The sequence below is a fragment of the Pseudorasbora parva genome, chromosome 2 (assembly GCF_024679245.1).
Source record: "Pseudorasbora parva isolate DD20220531a chromosome 2, ASM2467924v1, whole genome shotgun sequence".
NCBI classification, from domain to species: Eukaryota; Metazoa; Chordata; class Actinopteri; order Cypriniformes; family Gobionidae; genus Pseudorasbora; species Pseudorasbora parva.
The window spans coordinates 53,595,802-53,617,803 of NC_090173.1; the positions used below are offsets into that span (position 1 = coordinate 53,595,802).

Genomic DNA, 22,002 nt, shown 5'->3' on the forward strand with positions numbered 1-22,002 from the left:
TCAGAAATTGCTCGCCATTTTCGATTTGGGAGCCAAGAGGATGCTCACGAGTTTCTGCGTTACACCATTGATGCCATGCAGAAAGCTTGTTTAAACGGATATCCCAAGTAAGAGCACACAGAGTTTGTTAGTGAAACCCACAGAGTTTGCATTTATTGGATCACCGGAATAACAAGCCCTTTTCTTCACAGGCTGGACAGACAGACACAGGCCACCACGCTGGTCCATCAGATTTTTGGGGGTTATTTGAGATCAAGAGGTGAGCATGAACACCACATGAATTTCATGGCTAGCCATTAGCATTGAGCTTCAAAGGAAAATGGGATTTTGCTGGCTATAGAAAAAAAATTACGCTGTAAATTTAAAAGGATAGTTCAACCAAAAAATTAAAATTAGCCCATGATTTAATCCCCCTCAAGCCATGCCCTAGGTGTGTATGACTTCTTTCAGGTGAACACAGTAAAATAAAATAAAAATGTTACCCTAGAGCTTAACCTGTCATGCGTCTCACGGGTACATTTGCGGTGATAGCCAACAATACATTGTATGGGTCAAAACTATACATTTTTTCTTTTATGCCAAAAATGATTAGGGTATTAAGATCATGATTCCATGAAGATATTTGTAAATGTCCTAAGTTAAATGTCGAAAATGTATTATTACTAGTAATATGCATTGCTAAGGACTAAATTTGTACAACTTTAAAGGCGCTTTTCTCAATATTTAGATTTTTTTTGCACTGTTTTCAGATTTTCAAATAGTTGAATCTCGGCCAAAATATTATCCTATCCTAACAAATCAGTGGAAAGCTTATTTATGAAACTGATGAGGAAGATTAAATATGGATATTTTTCTCACACAAACCCATCGATTCGCTTCAGAAGGCCTTCATTAACCCCTGGAGCCGTGTGGAACACTTTATTAATGGATGGATGCACTTTTTTGGTCTTCAATTTTTTTAAATTATAAAGCTTAGAAGAGCCAGATTTTTTTTTTTTTTATATAACTCTTGCCTGAAGGAAGAATGTCATATGCAAATTGGTTGAGGTTGAGTAAATCATGGGGTGATTTTCATTTTTAGGTGAACTATCCCTTTTATTGGATGATATAGGTAAAGTCAACAATAATAAAGAAGAATGAGTATATCATTTTGATATTTAGCAATATCTCTAAGCCTGATGGGTGAATAGAAAGTCTTCAGTGTCACATAATCCTTCAGAAATCCTTCTGATATCCTGGTTTGCTTCTGGAGAAACATTTCTCATTCTTATCAATGCTGAAAACCATTTTTCTGCTCAGTATTTTTGTGGAAACTCATACCTTTTTTCCCAGGATGTTTGCTTCTGCATTGGAATAAAAAAGGACAATAGCGACTTCTTTTAATCTCACAATTCAGATTTTTTTTACTCGCAATTGTGAGTTTACATCCCACAATTCTGACATAATTGTGAGTTATGAGGTCAGAATCAGTAGGCGCGTTTCCATTACCCTTCAAATTGCGCATATTGAAATTGCGAATTGAAAACACGCCTAATGGAAACGCGGCAATTTCGCAAAAACTTCCATATATCGCAAAAAAGTTTTTACGTTCTCATGAGGTGGTTTTTCAGGCAATTCGAAAAAGGACATTTTCGCAAAACTGCAATGGAAACGTTTTTTTCGCATTTACATGTCACCTGTTGCGGTGACGCATTGCTGCAACATAGGGCCTATATATTATATTTCCACTCAATTCCACACCGTAAAGATAATGTAGTTAAAAGGACATATATTTTCTCCTAATAAGGACTACAGGCTATATATACTGTAATTAAGACATATATTCAAGAAATGTATTAAAGCAGAAAGAGCTAGCCTGTATTTTCAGCCTTACTCAAAGGCCGAGGAAACAGGCCAGTTACGCACGTCAATCCATTCCAGACGATCTTAGTTTGCTTCTTATTTAATAAACAGGCAATTAATTGATGAAACATCGATAAAAATAAAAATACAATTTATACAAAACGAAAAAAAAAAATTAAGAAAGACTTTCTAGAAAATAAAACTCGAAGTGATCAAAATCATGTGACTCCCCATGTCTCAAACATATTGCGATTCTTACTCATGCTGCTCACTTTTCATAATGAACATATAAATTAAAATAATAATATAACAGGCTAATGTTTAGGCCTAAACGTACTTAGGCCTATTTAGTTTCGTAGTTAGGCTATGTTTTTTTTAACCCACGGCCGATAAAAGCGCTGACGTTCTCATTTTTTCCTTCTTCCTTTAAGAGAGATGAAACAATTCACAATACTCTTGTCATTTTTAGCTATACAGATAAGTTCAAGACATAATTATAAACTATAAACTGTCTATTTTTATTTGTGGACTCAGGGAACTAATTATTTTGCATGCACTCACTCCAAACGCGGTCTTCATTTTAAAAAAATTATTTCGTTTATTAAATGCCATTTTTTTCTTTTCCAAAGCATTTCTAAATTCAATTCACATGCCCATCAAATGAAATATCTAGCCAAAATAACGAAAGTGGTAAAAACAAAAAACAAAAAACCAACAAACATTTGAGTTACCATGCAAATTCAAACATTTCGCTCTACTCGCGTCAACCTGGCGCGCTTAAAAGTCGATCATTATTTACAGATGATGGTTCGGTTTGGAGAGAAGACGAGACGGAGTTCTTTATTAAACTCATAAAAGACAATAGGATTACAGTAATACTGGATGCTAAACACAGAAATGCTACATTATCATGAAGACCTTGAAGCAGATCTGACACACACACACACACACACACATACACACACACACACACACACACACACACACACACACACACACACCTCATATCCGTGCCGCTTAAGTAACCTAAGGGGCTTTCCTTGCCATTAATGCTTGGATAATACACACGTCTCCTTCCAATAATAATAATGGCTAGTGTGATGGATGGGATATACAAACCTACCAAGTGCCATCATTTTGGACTGACCTATCGCGAGAGGAAAGTAATATGTTTTAGTCGCATAATTGCAGCTATGGAAACGCTGTCATTTCGCAATAGTTTTTTATCGACATTTAAGAAATATCGCAAAAGTTTTTCGCAAATCTGTAATGGAAACGCAGCTAGTGTCTTTATCTAGTTTTCTTGTGTTTTTGCAGTGAAGTGCTCTGTTTGTAAAAGCGTGTCCGATACGTATGACCCATACCTGGACATCGCTCTGGAGATTCGGGTGAGATTCTGACTTGTTTTTCAAAAGCCCTGTCAGGATGATGAATGCTGTTTGTCCCAGGCTTGAATCTCCTCTGAATAACATTAACTCTCCATTTCAGCAAGCGGCCAACATCGTTCGCGCTCTGGAACTGTTTGTCAAGCCTGATGTTTTGAGTGGCGAGAACGCCTACATGTGTGCCAAGTGAGTTGTACACCCATCTTTTTATATGTATATGTACTTGTCAAAACATTTGATCAGGCCAATCAAGCTCTTGATCCAGTTTGCATCCACTCATCCACTCAATTTTCATCTCTGGAGACTCTGTTCAGAATTAGTTGTTTCTTTTCCTGCTTTAGATGTAAGAAGAAAGTTCCAGCGTCTAAGCGGTTCACAGTCCACAGAACATCAAATGTGCTGACACTGTCACTTAAACGGTTCGCCAACTTCAGTGGAGGGAAAATTACCAAGGTATCAGCCTACACACGCCACTGCCACGCAAACGGGCCTTTAGTCTGTGATCAACCCACTGATTGATGGTTTTCTGGTAGGATGTCGGCTACCCAGAGTTCCTGAACATTCGCCCGTACATGTCCCAGAGCACTGGAGATCCTGTGATGTATGGCCTCTATGCGGTTCTCGTGCACTCGGGCTACAGCTGCCATGCTGGACACTACTACTGCTATGTCAAGGTGAGCGCCATTTATTTTGGTTAAAGTAGTGCATGCAGGTCAAAGTAGACATTTGTTCACGGTCAGCCAGTGAATACCACAGGTTTGTTACAAATTTGTGCAATGTCAGCCTATGTAAAATCGAGCAGGTTTGGGAGACAAACAGAAACTCTGTTTACATCACATGAATGGAAATATCTGAGAAGCATCATAGAGGCACTTAAAAAAAGAAGCTAATTTTAATTTATGAATCAGTAAACGTAGCACTAAATTACATAGGGCAAGTGTAGATTGTATCGGTCAGGATTTGATTTGGATCATCAGTACTGTGGAGGTACTGTGATTTAGTAACGCCATAAGTTGGTAACACCATTTATTCCATTCGTTTATCGTGATGCTACAATTGACCCCTTTCACGTTTCCAATGTTCTCAAAAGCAGAAGTTTTCAAAGTTTGATAAACTTCTTTATTGATGAACTAAAACTTCAACAAATGGCTTTGTTTGTGTGTGTTTCCATTTGCTCCAATAGCAAAAGAAGATGGTTTCACTTTATTTTGATGCTCCCTTTAACATGTTCTGTTGACTATAAGTAAGGTTGCACCTACGCGTCTACTGACTCATTCGAGTTATAGTAGAGTATAGTTTAGACTGTTAAGGTTAGAATAAGTTGACATGTAGTTGCGAAATTACTATTAGTCAGGAGAATGTCTGTTGAGGACCATCAAAATAATGTGTTAGCAGATACTAAGCAGCCAGTCTACTAATACTCAGAGTTAGTAAACATGTAGTTGCATAGATATTTAGGCCCAATCCCATTTCTACCCCTTACACATGAAGGGGTGTCTCGATTCTCTTTTGGCTGGAGTAGTAGGGGGAAGGGAAAGGGCCAGATAGCCCTTCAAACAAAGTTTTTTCAGGACCACACTTCGAGCGAAGGGGTGTGAGGAGCTTCCCTGCACACACACCGACTACGGTGCTGCTAGAATGCGTCTGGTGATGTTGCCACTCGGGATCAAACAGGTGTGTTGCCTGGATGGCAGTTTCTCCATAGACAACCATTTGAGTGATGTGAACTAATGATTAATAAATTAATAGTTAAAAAAAAAGGATCTGGTCATCCTTCATAACCCAGTCGATATTTATATCGATAATTCTGTTAGATATAGCCCACGCACTTCACTGTTGTTTATATTGGTTGAATGTTACAGGACACTAATAAAAGAAACAGGGTATGATGGTGTGTCATGGTGCAGTAGTGGAGTCCCATTTCTTAGGGGAATATTTTCACCCCTAAGCCTTGCCACTCTGTTTGAAGGGGAAAGGGTAGGCGAAGGGGTGTAAAATAGATTTGGGATTGGGCCTAAGTCAACATAATTTTTAAAATGGACATCAAAATAGTGTGTTAAAAAATCAACAATAGCGTTTCTATGACTTTCCACAAGAGGAAAAGAATATTGAAAATGTCAAATTTGCAGTCACTTCATCAGCCGTTGTATTAGATACCCTCTAGTTGTCTGAAATGCAATGCCACGGTAATATAACACACAGAATAAGGTTCTTTTACAGAAAAATATTTTACTGTCTCGGTCTCAGGAAGTTGTTTAAAATCCTGCCGTTCCCCAGTGCGCCATTTTCAAGGTTTTATATTACAGTTTTATTTCCCTCAAATCGTCAGTGTACATACTGATTTCACCCTGTGCTACATGATCGCGCAGCTCTTCTGTCAGAAGTCGATTCAAAATTGAGCTTGTGTGTGTCTGGTGGCTGCGTGAGATCCTGAGGCTGAGCTTCAGTCCGGTGTGCCAGGGCCGTTTCTAGCCTTTCTGTCACCCTAGGCAGGATTCATATAACCTTTCAGGATAAAACCTTTCAATGATGGCTAGAATCTCAGAAGTCCCCAGTTAAAGAAAGCCACAGAGCTGGATGAGAGACTATATATTGCACTGTAGGTACGTTTGTTTGTTAGTTAACTAGCCCATAGGAGGGAAAGCTGGTCATGTGTTGTCTTTTTCATGTTAAATTTGTTTAATATATAAAATGTCCTTTGATAGGCCAGTAATGGGCAGTGGTACCAGATGAATGACTCAATGGTGCATTCCAGTAACATCAAGGTTGTCCTTAATCAGCAGGCCTATGTCCTCTTTTACCTGAGGTAATATTCATGCTCTTTCATCTGCTGTTCATATTTCACTAGCAAGCAGATATGCATTATTATTACAATTACAACCTTTGTGTTGTAGGATCCCCGAAAAGAAAAATACAGATGCTTCCAATACAAAGCAGAACATGGTGCACTCTGGGAGAACTAACATGACACCGGAGCAGCTGAAGAAGAGCACATTCAACGGGCCTTTGTCTTCACCACAGATTGCAAAGGTAGGCACATCTGACACCATCTGCAGATTTGATATGAATAAAACCAAAGGAATCGCTGTACAAAATCCCATGGTTTACATTGAAGGATGCAACATGGGTATTGTATAAAGCGCTATAGAAATAATGGTGACTTTGACATGACTGCAAGTGTGGGCATTGGGACAGGCCCTCCGAGTCTTTACTAACAAGCTGATGAGTTGAGTCAGGTGGGTTTAATTAGGGAAGACATAATTAGGGGCTGTCTACACATCAGCATTTTCAACTTATGCCTTTTGGCCATTTGTTTAGTCCCGACTCGGTCCTAGAGGGCCGTAGTCCTGCAGAGTTTAGCTCCAACTTGTCTCAACACACCTGCTTAGAAGTTTCTAGTATCCCTAATAAGACCTTGATTAGCTTCAGGTGTGTTTAATTGGGGTTGGAGCTAAACTTTGCAGAACAGTGGCCCTTCAGGATCAGGATTGGACACCCCTAATGGGTTTCAAAGTGCACGTTTTTGAAAACAATACCACTAATATTCACACAACTTTTTTGTGCAAACATTGACGTTATGCACATGTGTATTACATGTTCAGTATATATGCTCGTAGTTTCATCTCCAACTACTGGCCGGGCGTGAGTAATACTCATAGACTGTATAAAAATATGGACGTAGTGTCCGTGACGTTCCCCATAGGATTCTGAAGAGCCGTTTTGAAGTAAAGACGAGCTGGCCGTCGACATCTTGGCAGCGCATCATTGTGTGTCATGCCCGAATATAAGAGAATATGGGCAAAGAGGCGGGACGTGGGCGGAGCTGAGGTGACATGATGCCAACAGACAGCGAATAAATGGCCTAAATCCACCTGTCAATCAAATTTCCACACCCTTAATTATGCAGAACTTTAAGGGTTTATATAATGTAACTGAATGCGTTATAAAAAAAATCACCACCCTCACAGTTGTCATGAAGGACAAAATTAGCCGTATAGACCAAAACCACAATGTGTACCAGAATGTAAACATGTTTTTTTCTGGTGTAAAGTTGGGGATTTTAACATTGGGCTCAATGAGTTTCTTCTCCCTTCTGGAGCCTGCCCCTAGTGGCCAGTCGATGAATAGCAGTTTAAGTTACTTCCGTATTGGCTTCAAGAGAAACTGGGGGAGGTCACCGCTTGGTGGTAATGCGTTTTTAGTCGTTTTCGTGGATGCGTTTGCACAGGGATCACTTTTACATCGCTGTCTGTATGCAAGGAAAAAGCGTTCCCATTTTGAGTACATAGTTGTCGTGTAAATGTAAAGGTATCCTAAACTGCAGTGCTGGGGGTCTTTCAGGACCTGGATTGCAAACCACTTCTAGAAGCCACTGGCACAACATTGCAACTGTGCTCATTTTTTAAACATAAAAAGAAAGAAAAGTGTTTTCTTTTTCCTTTTACAGAAGCTTGATCCCGCTCAGCTGAGAAAAATCCAGTCTGTGGATGGAGGTCTTGGTATTCCAGTAGCCAGGAACTGTTCAGGGATCCAATCGCCGAAGATGTCTAATGGTACGGGCTCGTCTCATGCCCCGCCCAAGCCCCCCAGTGGGCCCACAACGATCGAGGAGTCCTTTAAGAAGGTGAAGAAGCCCATACCTCAGCCTCAGTCCCGCAGCAGCACCCCTGCTCCATCCAACGGCCTCCCCAAACCCGACACCGACAAGAGGAGCAGCAGCGAGGGCCGTGGCCTGCCATCATCTACCTCACTCAAATCCCTGTCCGACAGCTCCTCGGCAGACACCTCCTCCGAGTCTAAAGTAAGTCCCTCCGTGTTTACGTCATAGATTTCGTCACGCAAAGTGAACTTTGACAGTCCTGCAAGAGTTTCGGTATGATGACCTGGGCTGCACGATATTTGATAAAACTGATATTTTTTGTTTTGTTTTGTGTGTGTGATCATTAAAAACATACAGGAAGTTTCACCAGATGACTTGAATATCAGCTGTATTTGGAAAGAATTAATCATTCTACAGTGAGTGGGGTGATTGTTGCATCTGCATAGAAAAAAAGTTACTTTTGAAATACTTTGTACTCTGAAGACTTTAATGGCAAGATTAGTTAAGGGCTGAACGATCTAGGAAAAGTGTCCTAGTAATATATATATATTTTTTAAAGTTGTAAATATTATTTCAAATTTAAATCTAATAATCATTATTTCAGTAATTCTACTTAATTCTCTCAATTACAAAGAGAATTGAATTTAAATATCAATCCTACACCAAATATTTTGGTAGTGTTCAAAAATTGGGTGTTTTCCTCTGTTTTTGACCAATTCAATATGACAAAATTAATAAAAAATTGTGGCTTTGTGATTTATTTTTGAAGAAGAAAATAGTAAGCAAAAAAATGTAATTGGCTTAGCTTGCTCAGTTGGGGACACTACAATTTCTAAATATCCAAATAAAATGAATTACTAAATGAACTGTATTAACTATAATACTGATCTGCCAACATTGTCGCTCTATGATGAATTAAAATAAGCTGATAACATCACAGTTTTCTCCAGAACGACTGTAGAGCCGATATTTGCTGAAATATTGTCCTGTTCAACACTGTGAAGCTGCTTCGAATCAATCGTCATTGTAAAAGCGCTATATAATTAAAGTTGACTTGACTCGACTTGACTTGATGCTATATTGTACTTTAAAATAAAAATGAATGTTATTTTACAAAAAAAAATTATAAATGAAATTACACTATTAATATTTGTCTTAATTAGGCTTTTATTTTGAAGGGTTGCTGCAAATAAACATGCATAAATGTGCGTTTCAGAGCGAAGCTCAGCACCGTGTTCATTTACACGCATGCAGCTCATGATATCAGGCGTGTAAACCTCTGAAACTTTTAATGAAAGTTTAATAAAGCTACACTGTGTAACTTTTTTAGTTTATTCTTAGCTAAAAACACTTAGTTCTTTCAAAAATATATGTGCTCATTAATGTATATTTACTTCTTTCAAGTAATAAAGTAATCTCGTAAGTTTATAATATGCCATTGAAAATACATACGGGTGAGGGGTTCGAATGCTGGTCGCCATGTTCCCCCTCCATCTTGAAAGTACATTAGCCAAAGAGGGACATACCCATAAATTCAAGCTTCGCTTTTCGCGTTTTAACACTCGATGGCACCGTGTCGAATGTGAAGAGGGGGATTGCCATGTTAATCTTGGACTAAATCGGCCACCATAGGAGTTCAAATGAAATCAGAATTGAGAGGAACAGAAACTAATATTCACTGGCTGGTCATATACCTTTACACAGCTAGATGGGGGAAAATATCACACTGTGTAGCTTTAAACTAAAATTGCACTAAGCCATATCGCGATATCATTTCTATCTTGAGATATCGTGCAGCCCTGTTATACTTGTGTAAACAGAAGTTTGAATGCAGCGGAAAAAAGTAACTTCCAAGTTCATTTTCCTCTCATTAATTCAACATATTCATTGAGCTTTCCCATTATGAGCGCGGTTTGCTGTTCATCTCACCTGTGCTTCGTGCTCTCTCTCCGCCAGGAGTCTATTGGCACGAGGAGCGCGCCTGTTGGTGTCACGGCTGGTGTGAACGCGCTGTCGTCTCCAGCGAAGAGCGCAGAGCGTGTGAACTCAGAGGAGCAGAAGGTGGTGAAGCTCAAACCCCAGGCCCTCACCAATGTCTCATCCGAGGCTGTCAGCACCATGTCCCCCCCGCCCGCCAAGCGACTCGCCCTGTCCGCCAAGAAGGTCAGTCTGCCAGCTCAATCACCCTCGTTTCATCTGCTGGTGGCGTTCAAGACGACTCGTTTGTTTGCCTTTCCCATGTTTGTCCACTTCATTCCTCGTAGACGAACATATGTTTGAAGAGTTTGCTCGTAACGGCCAATAATCTGTTTAATAATACGTTTACTTCTCAGCTCATGTCTCTTTTGTCGGTTCGCAGTCTGCACTGCTGTCCTTTTATAAAATTTATTTTATTTTTATTCTTTTTTTATTTCTAACAATTTCTAATTCTTCTCTGCTACACTTTCTTTTCCCTTCCCCATTCCTACTGTTTTTTTCCCTTCTTTTTTGTTTGATTTTGATGATTTCTTCCCCCACATATGGGTCCCTTTGTCATTGTCACGTTTCATGGCTATGTTTTTTTTTATTTTATATTTTTTTAGACCACAAAGTTTTTATTTATGTCAATAACTGCAGGCCAGTCCCCGGCAGAGCCCGAGCAGCAGCACTGAGGCTCCGCCCCCTTCATTTCTTCATCTGTCCAGTGACCTTCTCAGCCAGGCCTCAACTCACCCGCACCACAGGTACTCACAGCTCTCTCTCTCTCTCTGAATTAAATCTGCTCTAATCACTGCGTGTCAAAGTCGGCATGAAGCAGAAGACCAAGTGAAACAGCTTCACAAACAAGAACAAATGTAGGGCGTGGCTTAATTTTCTCCATTTGGAGTTGGTTGGATGGTTGTGGTTTGCTATTGGTGGATCTGGATTGACAGGTTGCCCCGCCCTCACCATTAGAGAATAGATGTCACTGCAAGTGGGAGGGGAAGGTATTGAAGATTATGAGGACGCATTAATTATTATTATGTTTTGTATTGCTTATACACATTAAAGGTGTGTATAAGCCTGAGGCCCCTGTATATCCACTGAGGCCCACTCAGTGAATCTGTTCACTCGTGTACCTAATCTTTACGCCTGTTTCACACTGCAAGCGTGAGCAGCGCGTGAGCAGCACTTCAGCGTAACTACACCGTGACTGCAGCTGCAGACGCGCGAGAGTATTCACACTGGAAGTGTTGGTGCAGCGTCACAGCAGCGGCTCCCACAATGATAGAGCATATATAGCTGTCTGAGTATTAAATACTAAACTAAAATCAATTATTATAATTTCTGGCTAGTTTACTTTACTTTTTATAATACTTTCACCCAAACTTACACCCAAAAAGTAAATCTTCTACAGATGATTTTTATTCTTTGTTTTCTTTAATGACATACTCCAGTTATTGTTAAAACACCACATGTACTTCTTGTGTGCATTTTTTGAGCGCTTTTGTGATATTATATTTATTTTGTCCATCAAAAGTGTGCTTTCGCTTTACACTGTGACTGCAGCTGCAGACCGAGAGCCTTTACCTGTCTGAGTATTAAATACTAAACTAAACGAAAGTTAGTTATATTTTCTGGCTAGTTTACTTTATTTTTTATAATCATAACCATACTTTCACCCAAACTGAATAATCAAAACAAATTTAAATTGCTAAAATCTTCCACAGATATTTTTTATTCTTTTTCTTTTCTGACATACTCCAGTTATTGTTCAAATACACTACACGTGCTTCCTGCGTGCATTTTAGGCACTTTTTGTGTGAAATCACATTTATTTTGTCCTTTAAAAGTGTGCTTTCACTTTAATTGAGCGTCAGCAGCGCAGCAAAAATAGGCTCGCAGCCGAAACCCCCGCTTCACTGCTGCTCAAGCGATGCTTCTGCTTGACGCTCACGTGCTGCTCCTGCTCCCGGTGTGAATGCACCCATTGATTAACATGGGCGCCGAAAAAATGCACGCTGCTCACGCGCCGCTCACGCTTGCGGTGTGAAACGGCCGTTAGACCAAGTCTGCAAAACTGCAAGCACATTACGTGCTTTAGACTCAGTTTGCTATTGTCAAACAAACATGTTGCTAAACTCTAAACACATTTCTCTACATTAGACTCCTCACTCAAACCTAACAGCTCTTGTGCCTCATTTAGAAAACACTACCATTTGAATGCCACAATCATTTCCCGGTTACCTTTAAAACATCATGTGTGAAAACACTTGTCAAGCTCAAATTTGGAAACCAAATAGTTTAAAACGTTGAGAAAATCAAAGCCATGATCTTAGAGTAAAATGTCTTAAAAAAATATATTTGAGAACAGAGTTTGAGCATGGTAAATTGTAGTCTATCCCGTATACATTCTCTTGTACAAGCAACACTTATACAATCGATAGATTTCCCAGATGGTTCAGTAGTTCTGGTACTGCATTAGAGATGGGTTAAAAGTATCAATTTCTTGATTTTTAATCGATTCTCATTTTAATGAATTGATATAGTCATAATGTCAACAATATATATTTAAGTCTTTAATAATTTATAAAATTCAACATTTATGAAATTCAAGAAATAAATACTAGTTATAGCATGGAATAAACATAAACGTCAGAAGAAATGTCTTATATCTCCTGTATTCACTCAATAAAACAACACATAAAAATTGATAGTTTGCTAGGAAAGCTAACAAAGTTAGCTTTATTACATTTTTACTTGACATGTTATTTTAGTATTTTATGCATGTTTTAATAAATTTGTCATGTTTTGACAGCCACAATTTAACAACAATTAGAAACATCATAAATATCATTAAGTTGTTATTATTAGTAATAATGTTAAGTTGAACATTATTATATTTTTTAAAAGAATCCAGGGGTTTTCTGTGTAGTTTACAGCCTTAGTTGAGAAAAATGAATATGAACTGTGCTTCATGCACGTGTGAAGAGGAATCGCTTGTGAATCAAATCATGAAATTTGTGTTACATTGACAAGTTGAAGGTAAACAAAAAAACCTAAATATTTCTGACATCTCAACTCAAGTGTTTCTGTCCCTTTGCTCAGATTTTCAGCTCATTCACTCAACCTGCAGTCTCCACCTTCAACTCGCCTTCCTAAAGACTCAAGTCCCCTTAAACAGCCCCCCTCCTCCTCCTTCACTCTGAAGCCGCCCGCTCATGCCCTCCACACACAGACCAATGGCCTTCAGCCCCAAACGCCCAGACCAATCCAGAGCCAGGGCCTGTCAGCCTCAACGACAGGACTCGCCAGTCCCACGCCCAAAAAGAAGAAAAAGAAACTCAAACGACGACATTCGGAAATGGAGCCGGACGCCCCTAAAGCCTCACCCCCAGAAGAACCAAAGCCAAGTGCTGAAAACGGGCAGAAGAAGAGGAGGAAGAAGAAGAAGAGGAAACGGGAGCAGGAGGCAGATAGCCTTGAGGTCCAGAGGGAGAGTGTGCAGTCCCATCTCGAGCCCCATCACGATGAGGACTGGTGTCTTGGAGAAACTTGGAGCATCTCAGAAGCCAAGGGAACCGAGATTAAGTCTAAAGCAGCAGAGATCAGTCAGACCAAACCTCAGTCAGGGCCTCCGGTTGACCGAACCGCGGCAGACCCTGTCCCGAAGAAGAAAAAGAAGCACAAACTCCTGGAGCATCAGGAAGAGCTCAGCAATGGAGCCGCAGTCTCGAAGTGGTAAGATGGTTCCTGAGACGTTTAACCGCAGCTGTCGAGTCCGATCCGCTCGGCTCATGATCTGTAATTTGGTGCGACTGGTGGAAGTTTTCCGTGAACAGGGCAGACCTGACTAATTGATAATGATTTTTATTATCAATTTTTTTGATTAGCTGTTGCAGCCCTACTTTCATTTATTTATATTTATTATTTTTACTTCCGAAGCGAAATGGCACAGCAATTGGACAAAGATGAAACTTTCTAATGAGCATTTGTTGACCACTTTTGTCAGTGGAGTACATTTGATCGGCAGTACGTGTCAAAAGAACACTTTGTGCTTTACACAAATTTTGCCACCTCTGCGCACAACTAAGACTTTTTTACTTTTAGATTATCACTTATTTTGGAGTTGAAGTCAACACCATTATGTTAAAATGACGAGGATCGCTTCATTCCTGTTTAATATTATACATCCCTCATCCGTCCCTCGGGTCATTTTGACCCAGAAATACATTTTTGAACAATGCATTTAAAAACATTTTTTTTATTTTTTATTATTGAGTGTTCATCAGTGGGGTCTAAAACTTAAGGGCTTTTGTTGCACTTAAACTTCGAATACACACAAAAATGTGATTTGAATTCGAGGAGTTTTTGACTGAAAAAAAAAAAAAGTAACAAATAGACCCATGCAGGTCAATTTGTCCCCCATAGGAATGAACTGAATGATGATTATTTTTTTTTATTTAAAGAAAATATGGCACAATCCAGAAACAAACACACATACAAATGAAGGCATGAGACTATAAGCATATACCCAATGCAGAGCACACTAACACACACACACCCTAGGAATTCCCATTCAAATGAATTGGGGGGTCATATGATGGGAGCATGTTGTTGTTTTTTTGTAGACTGCGCACGGATATGACGTGGTTATATTTGAACACGTTTATAATGCAGAACAACTGATCTGAATGAACAGGGTTAAGCATGAAATGTCAAGTTATTTTGAGTGTAATTAGAAAGAATGTGCTTAAATTATATTATTTATTGATAAAATCAAATAATTTAAAGGTAAAGAATGTATTCTGGACCCATAATAAAGTATAATTTTAGGGCTTGGGGTCTGATTTGTTACAGAATGCGAGGGACAGATGGGGGTTGAATGTGCATCTTGTTAAGTACAGTGCGACTGCATTACCTTAACCTGATAAATGGCTTCTTTTCTTACAGTTCTGTTAAAGAAGTCGGTGGTGCAAAGACAGAGGACCTAGGAGAGACCAAGAAGAAAAAGAAAAAGAGGAAACACAAGGACTTCAGAGAAGAGGAGGAAAGACCGAGGGATGAAGAAAAACTTCACCGGGATCTTCAAGAGACCAATGGAGACTCGTCTCCTAGTCAGATTGGACATGCGGAAAAGCAGAAACCTAGTAAACCGAATGAAGGTATATACATACACGTGCTGCTGTGAGATTAGTAGTTTCTAGTTTCACTTATCATTGATTTAAAGCTTTTGATTTGATTAGGTCTTTACTTCTGACGGCTAGGATGTTTTTTGCTTCATGGGTAAGGATGAAAAGACATGTATAGACGGCAAAAAGATTTAAAGAATTCAAGATTTTGTCAGGACAAGCTTTTGCTCTGCTTGAAGCTCATCAATCATCATCCTTTACCATTTACTTTAGGTCGGATTGGGTTCATATCAAATGCAAACCGTACTGGACGTCGAATGACCTATACACTATAGCATGAAGGTCACCAACATTCACTTGATCTTTTATTTATAAACAGCATAGCCTTTAAATTTTTAAGTATTATTTACTTGTAATGATTATCATCATAAATAAGTAACCAAATTAATGGTAAAAAAAAAAAAAAGTTAAATTAAATAAAAAATAAAAAGTTTTTTTGCTATGGTACCAAAATTTGTAAAAACCTTTTTTCTGGTATTGGTACCGACTACTAGAAGTACTACTACACTCATTCAGGTGTAAAACAGTTTGGATAGTTGTTAATTTGGGAATTAAGATGCATTATTTAAGAGTTTTAACTATATATATATATATATATATATATATTGTATAACATGAGTAGCTCTCTGCGACTTTCATTTTTAAAAAGTAGCTCTCAAATGAAAAAAGGTTGGAGACCCCTACACTATACACACTTTCTATAAAACCCATGTATAAATGGAGCTATAATTAATTATAAGTATGTATTACTATTCTGTAAATATATTTATAAAGACTCATTAAGACCTATATTGCATTATAAGAACAGTTAGTTACATTTATATTTGTATATTTATAAGTCATGCATTTTCAGTCCACATGCTCATAATCCTTAACACACTGATTATGAGTATTATGAGTACACTGAGTATTAAATAGTCAGTCGTCTGGTTCCATTAAAGGTCCCGTTCTTCGTGTTTTCAAAGCTTTGATTATGTTTACAGTGTGCAATATCACACTTGGGAGAGCAACGAGACCACGCCCCCTATTTTGCGTGTTCTTGTGGGTGGAGGGTTAGTCAACAAACGGTTCTAGTGACGTCATTCCTGAAGGAAGTGCAGCGGTGTAGTCCAAACCGGCTTTGAAAGGGAACTTCTGTTAAATAAAATATCTCGCTTGGCATTGAACTTTGAGCTTTATAATTTTACAGGTATTATTTATGCTTTAACAGCAACATTACACACTAACTAAAGTTTGAAAGATGGAATCGCGAAGAACAGGACCTTAAATGTGTTTATAAAGTTGCAGCCAGCATTGATATTATATTTACAAATACTTTTTAATCATTCACATTTATTTCTGTCAAATAGCTGAATGTATTATTATTAATAGCCGTGTTCTTATAAATACTTATTGTGAGTGATAGTACAGTTACTAACCTCTATAAATGAATCACTGATGGCTTTAAGTGAAAACATAGGATGCAAATGTTAAGAAGTCATGAACATGTGCTCATTATACATTTGAAGTTGTTTACTCTCAACAAACAGTTGCAAAACACTGCAACAATATATTTTAAAGTATAATTCCACCTGTTGTAAGTGATACCATGCATATGGCTTGAATTGATGATTTAATTAAATCAAAATTCCCATTCATGACCTCTAATGCAAACATTAGCCATTTAAAGGCATTGATAACTAATTGGTAGAGCAAACGTGTCTCTGACTGGAACTATTTTATATTTGATCATTTATAAATCAGTGTATAATGAATTATGAACATGGATGTAGAAAAAACACTTAATTATAAACCCATTTAATCCCACTGGTCACAATTATGACCACAAATTTTCCTCACGTTTTAGTGTGGTATTAAAAAGCAACTTCTATTATGAAGCAAATGTTCATTTATAATACACATTTAAGATGTCTACACGAGTTCTGGGCAGGTCTAACATTGTTGGGTAGTTTGGTCATGTGACCACACACACTTTTTTTTTATTGGTACTGCCATCTTAACACAATGACAACGGGAAAGCTCAGAAATGACAGGCACATTTTCTAAGTACATTTTTGAATAGCTCATACTAGGAGCAAATTGCATGTACTCAAATGCAAGATTTTTTTGGGGGATTAAACAGGTTAAAGTAATATAAAATAAACTGACTGTTAACTATAATGCAGTATATGTCTTAATGAGTCTTTATAAATGTAAGGTTGTAGTTATATCCCCATTTATATGGTCTGTAAGCATGGCCTTCGTAGAAAGTGTTAACTTCAGTGGCTTTGTCTTCATATCTTCAGGGTGTCCGCGGGGTTTTAAAAAGTATTAAAAAGTGATAAATCAAAATTGTCAAATTTAAGGCCATTAAAAGTGTTAAATGTGGTCTCAGAGGTATTATTTTTTCCAAATTAGGTATTATTATTTTCAGACTATCAGGTGTCCTATTCTGATTGATTGAAATGCTATCTGCGTTCGCGTTAGTTCGTTTAAATATGGGCTTTAGCACATCTGGGGACATAATCAAAGATCTTTCGTCTCCGTCTCGGCGTATGTTTGATGCAGACGTCATATTCAGCGGTCGTTCGGCATCATCTCAGAGCACAGCGCGCTCAACAGAAGTGGCTGGCTTACGTTTTATTTTAGACTTGCTTCAAGGCATATCTTCAACGACTATCCTCATAAGAGCAATCTTAAATGATTTATATAAAGTCTAAAATGAACAAAAAGAGTTGTGAGAGAATGAGGCGCGATCCATTGACAGTATATAAACAGTGAGATCCGCGTGTCTGTCTGCTCTTAAAGGGACCGCAGCCAATAAAGCTTCCTGTCAGTAAAGTTAAAGAACAAAGGGAACAGAGAAAATGACTCGCTGCTCTTGACTGAATAACTTTTGTAGCTTTAATAAGGATTAACTATTTAATTTATAGTTTATGCAGTGGAGACTGCATGTAACTTTGATAACTTTATTAAATTTCTGTATATTTCCTAACTGTTAAGACAGGAACGGCAGGAGTAAACATGGTATTTATTATGGGTTTATGTTAGCATTGTTTTAAGTTTACTTAAATTAAAAACTGTTATATTTTTGAAGCCTAATAATAAATGTAAAATGAAAAAAATCAGTAGCTGTATTAATATCAGTAATACTGGCCTTCATTCATAAAAAGATGCCATTTAAACAAGTATTTAAAATATACTGTCTTTGTGTTGTTTCTATATTATTTTGATTAACTGAAATTATTATATTAAAAAATATATTAAAAACGTACAAAAAAATTTCTTTTTTTATTGCGACTAATCACAGAATAAATGTGTGATTAATCTAGTTAAAGTTTTTAATCGATTGACAGCACTAGTTTTTAGTATTTTGTTAAATTCAACAACTTATCACAGTTATAGAAATGTAATATTTGGCTCAGGTTTTGTTGTTGGGAAAAAAACACTAAATAATTGAATTGCTGATTTACCAATTATTAATTGAAATCAAATGTTTATGCAGTAATGCTTCTCCTTAACCAACCTTTGTGAATGTTGAGATCTATTTTACTGTATCAGAATAATAACGTATAACCTCCTTATTAACTTATAACCTTATGTCCTCCTGGTGTCAATTCTAAATCTATTCTTTTTTGTATGTTATATATGTCAAAATCTGTGTAAATAATAGAAAGGTCGCTGATTAACACTTGCAATTCAGTGTCGTGATGGTTTTAAAAAATATTCTGAAGGTAGTAAAAAAGGTATTAAAAAGTAGTAAATTTAACTTAAGGATTGCTGTATATACCCTGTATCTTGGTGTGTGTAGCAGTATCTGGCATCATATTTGAGAGTTAATCTTCTGGTCGTTTCTGTTACAGCTGCAGTGATCGTTTGGGACAGCCAGTTTCAGGACGGCTTCAAGCGCAAGCAGAGCCATCATGAAGCAGAGGACGTGTCGAGGAAAGGCCCGTGCTCCGCCCCCTCGGGCTGGGATGGCCGGAAAAGCTGTGGCGTTGTGGAGGAGCTCCTCAGGAACTCCTCAGATAAAGCCTATGGAACTGAGGGTGAGTTGTCGGTCAGAGGTCAACCGAACCTTGTGTGCAAAACTTCTCAGCTTTCCTGACAAATGGAGAGGTTAGGATTTATTTTTGAATCTTAACATGTTTTTTTTTAATGCATTTCAAAAGCTAATGGGCGATTTCTGATGCGATTCAAATGGAAAGTGTGCTTGTTTCTGTGTTCAGCAAAAGCAAAAAACTAAATACTAGGAGGAATTAAGATCCACCATAGTTGTACCTGTGCTTGAATCCTCACCATGACCTGAAATACTGACGGTGTTTTGAATCATTTCCTCCTCCAGTTCTCAGTTGGGATGGAGATCCGTCGGCCATCAGCAGAGACGCCATGGAGGATGTACGCTATGCCAAAAACGATACTGTCCTTGACGAGTGGGACAGGGAGTTTGACAGTGGAAAAGTGAGGACTTCAAGATTTCTGTATTTTTAAGTATTGCTTACCCCAGAAACTCGTTTTGACTGGAAATAACTGCATCTTAGAATACTAGTCGTGAAATATTTTACTACCATACTACAATTTCTTTTCCTTTTTTTAATAAAATGTATGTAAATATATGTATACAGTATTTTATTTAGTACCAATTATTACACAATATACTGAGTCATTTCTTTTCCCTCCTCTTGATTAGGTGAAGAAAGTGAAAAAATACAAAAAGGAGAAGAGGAGAAATGGAAACGTCTTCCAGAAGATCCAAGAGCATCGGAGCATGTGGTCGGTCACGCCGGGGGGCAGGCGGAGCAGTCTGGGCTATCGCCATTGAAAGGTGCTTGGGTGGTTTTGTTTAGTTTTTGTTTTTCTTCTACAGTTCAAGCTTTCTTTGCCAGGTTACACACGTTTTGTCCATCCTTTCTGTCATACTTTAACATTTGTCGCATTTTAAAGTTTGATTTTACTTCAATTTACTTGTATTGGAAATTAGATTGTTGATAGTAAGTCTCAAGTAAGTTTCCTTCATAATGTTTCTACTTCATGTTATATGAGAGCTCATACTAGCGAAGCCGTTCTCATCATGTTATCAATGCGGGAAAACATTAGGGTGTGACGCCCCCGTGTCAGGGGCGCGGATCGTGAGCCTTTGGAAGAACCATCATATAATAGGAAAATTCAACTGCAGTAGCCACCGTTTAACCTTAAGAGGGCAGCACTCAGACATTATTACACCATATATTGTAGAATTAAAACACTTTATACCCAAACGTCAAAACATTTACTTGAATCAATGAACAGCACTAATACAGCCCCAGTCAGCAGATCATTAACTAAGAAATGTTGGTTTAGGGTTGTTACCCTTTAAACATTTTAGAGAGAGAGAGCCTCTTCACTTGGCCAATCACATAAACTGAGCATTTTGATGACATTAAAGACACGGGTCAAGTGTCCCACATCAGTTTTGTCACCGCACCATTTTTAGAAAAGATTAAACTGGACCTATTATGCCCTTTTATTAATTTTGTTTTGGGCTCTACTTTATTCAGGGTTTTCATGCTTTGTCAAAAATTTCCATATTTGGCATTCCCAGTCTGTCAGTGGTTCGTACACTCATGGAAAAATCTGGAAAAGGTCATTGAATTTTGTTTCACAAATCTGTATAATTAAATCTGTTAAATCAGAGCCCTGAATTGTGGGTATTGTCACGGCCAGCTCGTTCTCGACCGTTACATAAAGAGGATCACGCATGCAAACAAATGGTTTGACTTACAAGATTATTTATTAAATAATAATAGTGATCTGTTACAGAAATATAACACAATGTTTAGGGATTTAAACAATAATGGTAAAATAATAATCCAAAGGGTGAGGAATGTTGATAAATGATAAACAAACTAAAACATACAAGCTTGAGCAAATGACTTCTCTGCAGTCAGAGGAAGTACTGATAAACAGGTGACTTATAGTCTCCTCCCATAAATTAATCAATTAGGAGTGACGTCTGCAGCACATCCTTAAATTAAGAAACTAGAAGACAGGGGGTGCTTCTCAATATCCTTCCTCGCTCTGCCGTCCTCCATCCTATGACCCGGAAACCGATGGAGTTCAGCCATCTTGTAGATCTCAATTCTCTAATTGCACCGCGAGGATGGAGGAGTGAGGAGCTTCCTGAGGAGTCGTGAGCAAGGATACACAGGAGTGTCCTTTGCGGAAGTGTTTTATCGACTAAACGTGACGCAAGCTTTAATTCTCCTCCCCCTTCATATCGTGTCACAGTTTATTCATCATTATTATGTTTACATGGACAAGACACACATGTTTGTCAAATAACAACACCTGACAGTCGCAGAATTATATCAAAGCACAAGAAAATGAACGAAACAAATAGAGAAACAAATAGAGACCAATACTATACAACGAATAAAAAGCAGTTAATAACTGGAATTCGTTGTTAATAATAACTGGTAATATTTATTAAAATATGGACAAATTAGGTATTTTGTGGAGGTTGAAGCTCACAATATAAATAGTTCTCTCTAATGTTAAAGAATCCCGAATAAATCCAGCAGTGCAGCGTCATCATTAACTGACGCCGTGACGTTAAACTTTAAAGTGACGTTAAAGGGAGCGAGGATATATTTCACTTGATTCAGTTCCTCCGTCCTCGCGTCTTTCCCTCGCATCCTGAAGGGGTGGAGCTAAGGCGTGAGGAAAGGAAACGACGATGCACAAATAAGAATTGGGAAGCACCCAGGGTCATAAACGTATTGTGCGTAGTTTGCCTTTTTATATATATATATAAAACGTAGGAGTAAATGAGTCCACATAGAATATTAGGTCCCACTTTATATTAGGAGTTTATCCCAAGTGGGAGGAGAATCCCACTTTATACTACTGTACACTTAGATCAAAAATGCACTCACTGTGTTCATATTGTATTGAAAACACCTTTGCTAATATTGAGGTGGGATACAGGTAAAGTTGAGGACTAGTGTGGTTTTATGGGTAAGTTTTCAAATCATGATTTTTATTTTTATTTTGGTTCACACAGCAA

At 38.1% G+C, this 22,002-nt stretch overlaps 2 protein-coding genes across 3 annotated transcripts in view; both read left to right on the plus strand.

The window, feature by feature from the left end:
* The window catches only part of LOC137046683 (NACHT, LRR and PYD domains-containing protein 3-like), a 233,284-nt gene that overhangs the window by 152,996 nt on the left and 58,286 nt on the right, over positions 1 to 22,002 (plus strand). The gene's annotated exons all lie outside the window — the stretch shown is intronic.
* usp36 (ubiquitin specific peptidase 36) overlaps positions 1 to 22,002 on the plus strand; it is a 44,242-nt gene that overhangs the window by 20,317 nt on the left and 1,923 nt on the right. Inside the window, exons 5-20 of one of the 2 annotated variants that reach the window (XM_067423994.1) lie at positions 5 to 107; positions 192 to 259; positions 3,160 to 3,230; positions 3,331 to 3,413; positions 3,569 to 3,680; positions 3,761 to 3,901; positions 5,933 to 6,033; positions 6,122 to 6,257; positions 7,675 to 8,028; positions 9,784 to 9,990; positions 10,444 to 10,550; positions 12,895 to 13,527; positions 14,740 to 14,951; positions 18,821 to 19,006; positions 19,303 to 19,418; positions 19,648 to 19,782. In XM_067423994.1, the coding sequence (XP_067280095.1) occupies positions 5 to 107; positions 192 to 259; positions 3,160 to 3,230; positions 3,331 to 3,413; positions 3,569 to 3,680; positions 3,761 to 3,901; positions 5,933 to 6,033; positions 6,122 to 6,257; positions 7,675 to 8,028; positions 9,784 to 9,990; positions 10,444 to 10,550; positions 12,895 to 13,527; positions 14,740 to 14,951; positions 18,821 to 19,006; positions 19,303 to 19,418; positions 19,648 to 19,779 (2,762 nt within the window). In that variant the 3' untranslated portion in view covers positions 19,780 to 19,782. Of the gene's footprint in view, positions 1 to 4; positions 108 to 191; positions 260 to 3,159; positions 3,231 to 3,330; positions 3,414 to 3,568; positions 3,681 to 3,760; positions 3,902 to 5,932; positions 6,034 to 6,121; positions 6,258 to 7,674; positions 8,029 to 9,783; positions 9,991 to 10,443; positions 10,551 to 12,894; positions 13,528 to 14,739; positions 14,952 to 18,820; positions 19,077 to 19,302; positions 19,419 to 19,647; positions 19,783 to 22,002 lie in introns of those variants that run through there. The other variant, XM_067424001.1, reaches the window with a different exon arrangement.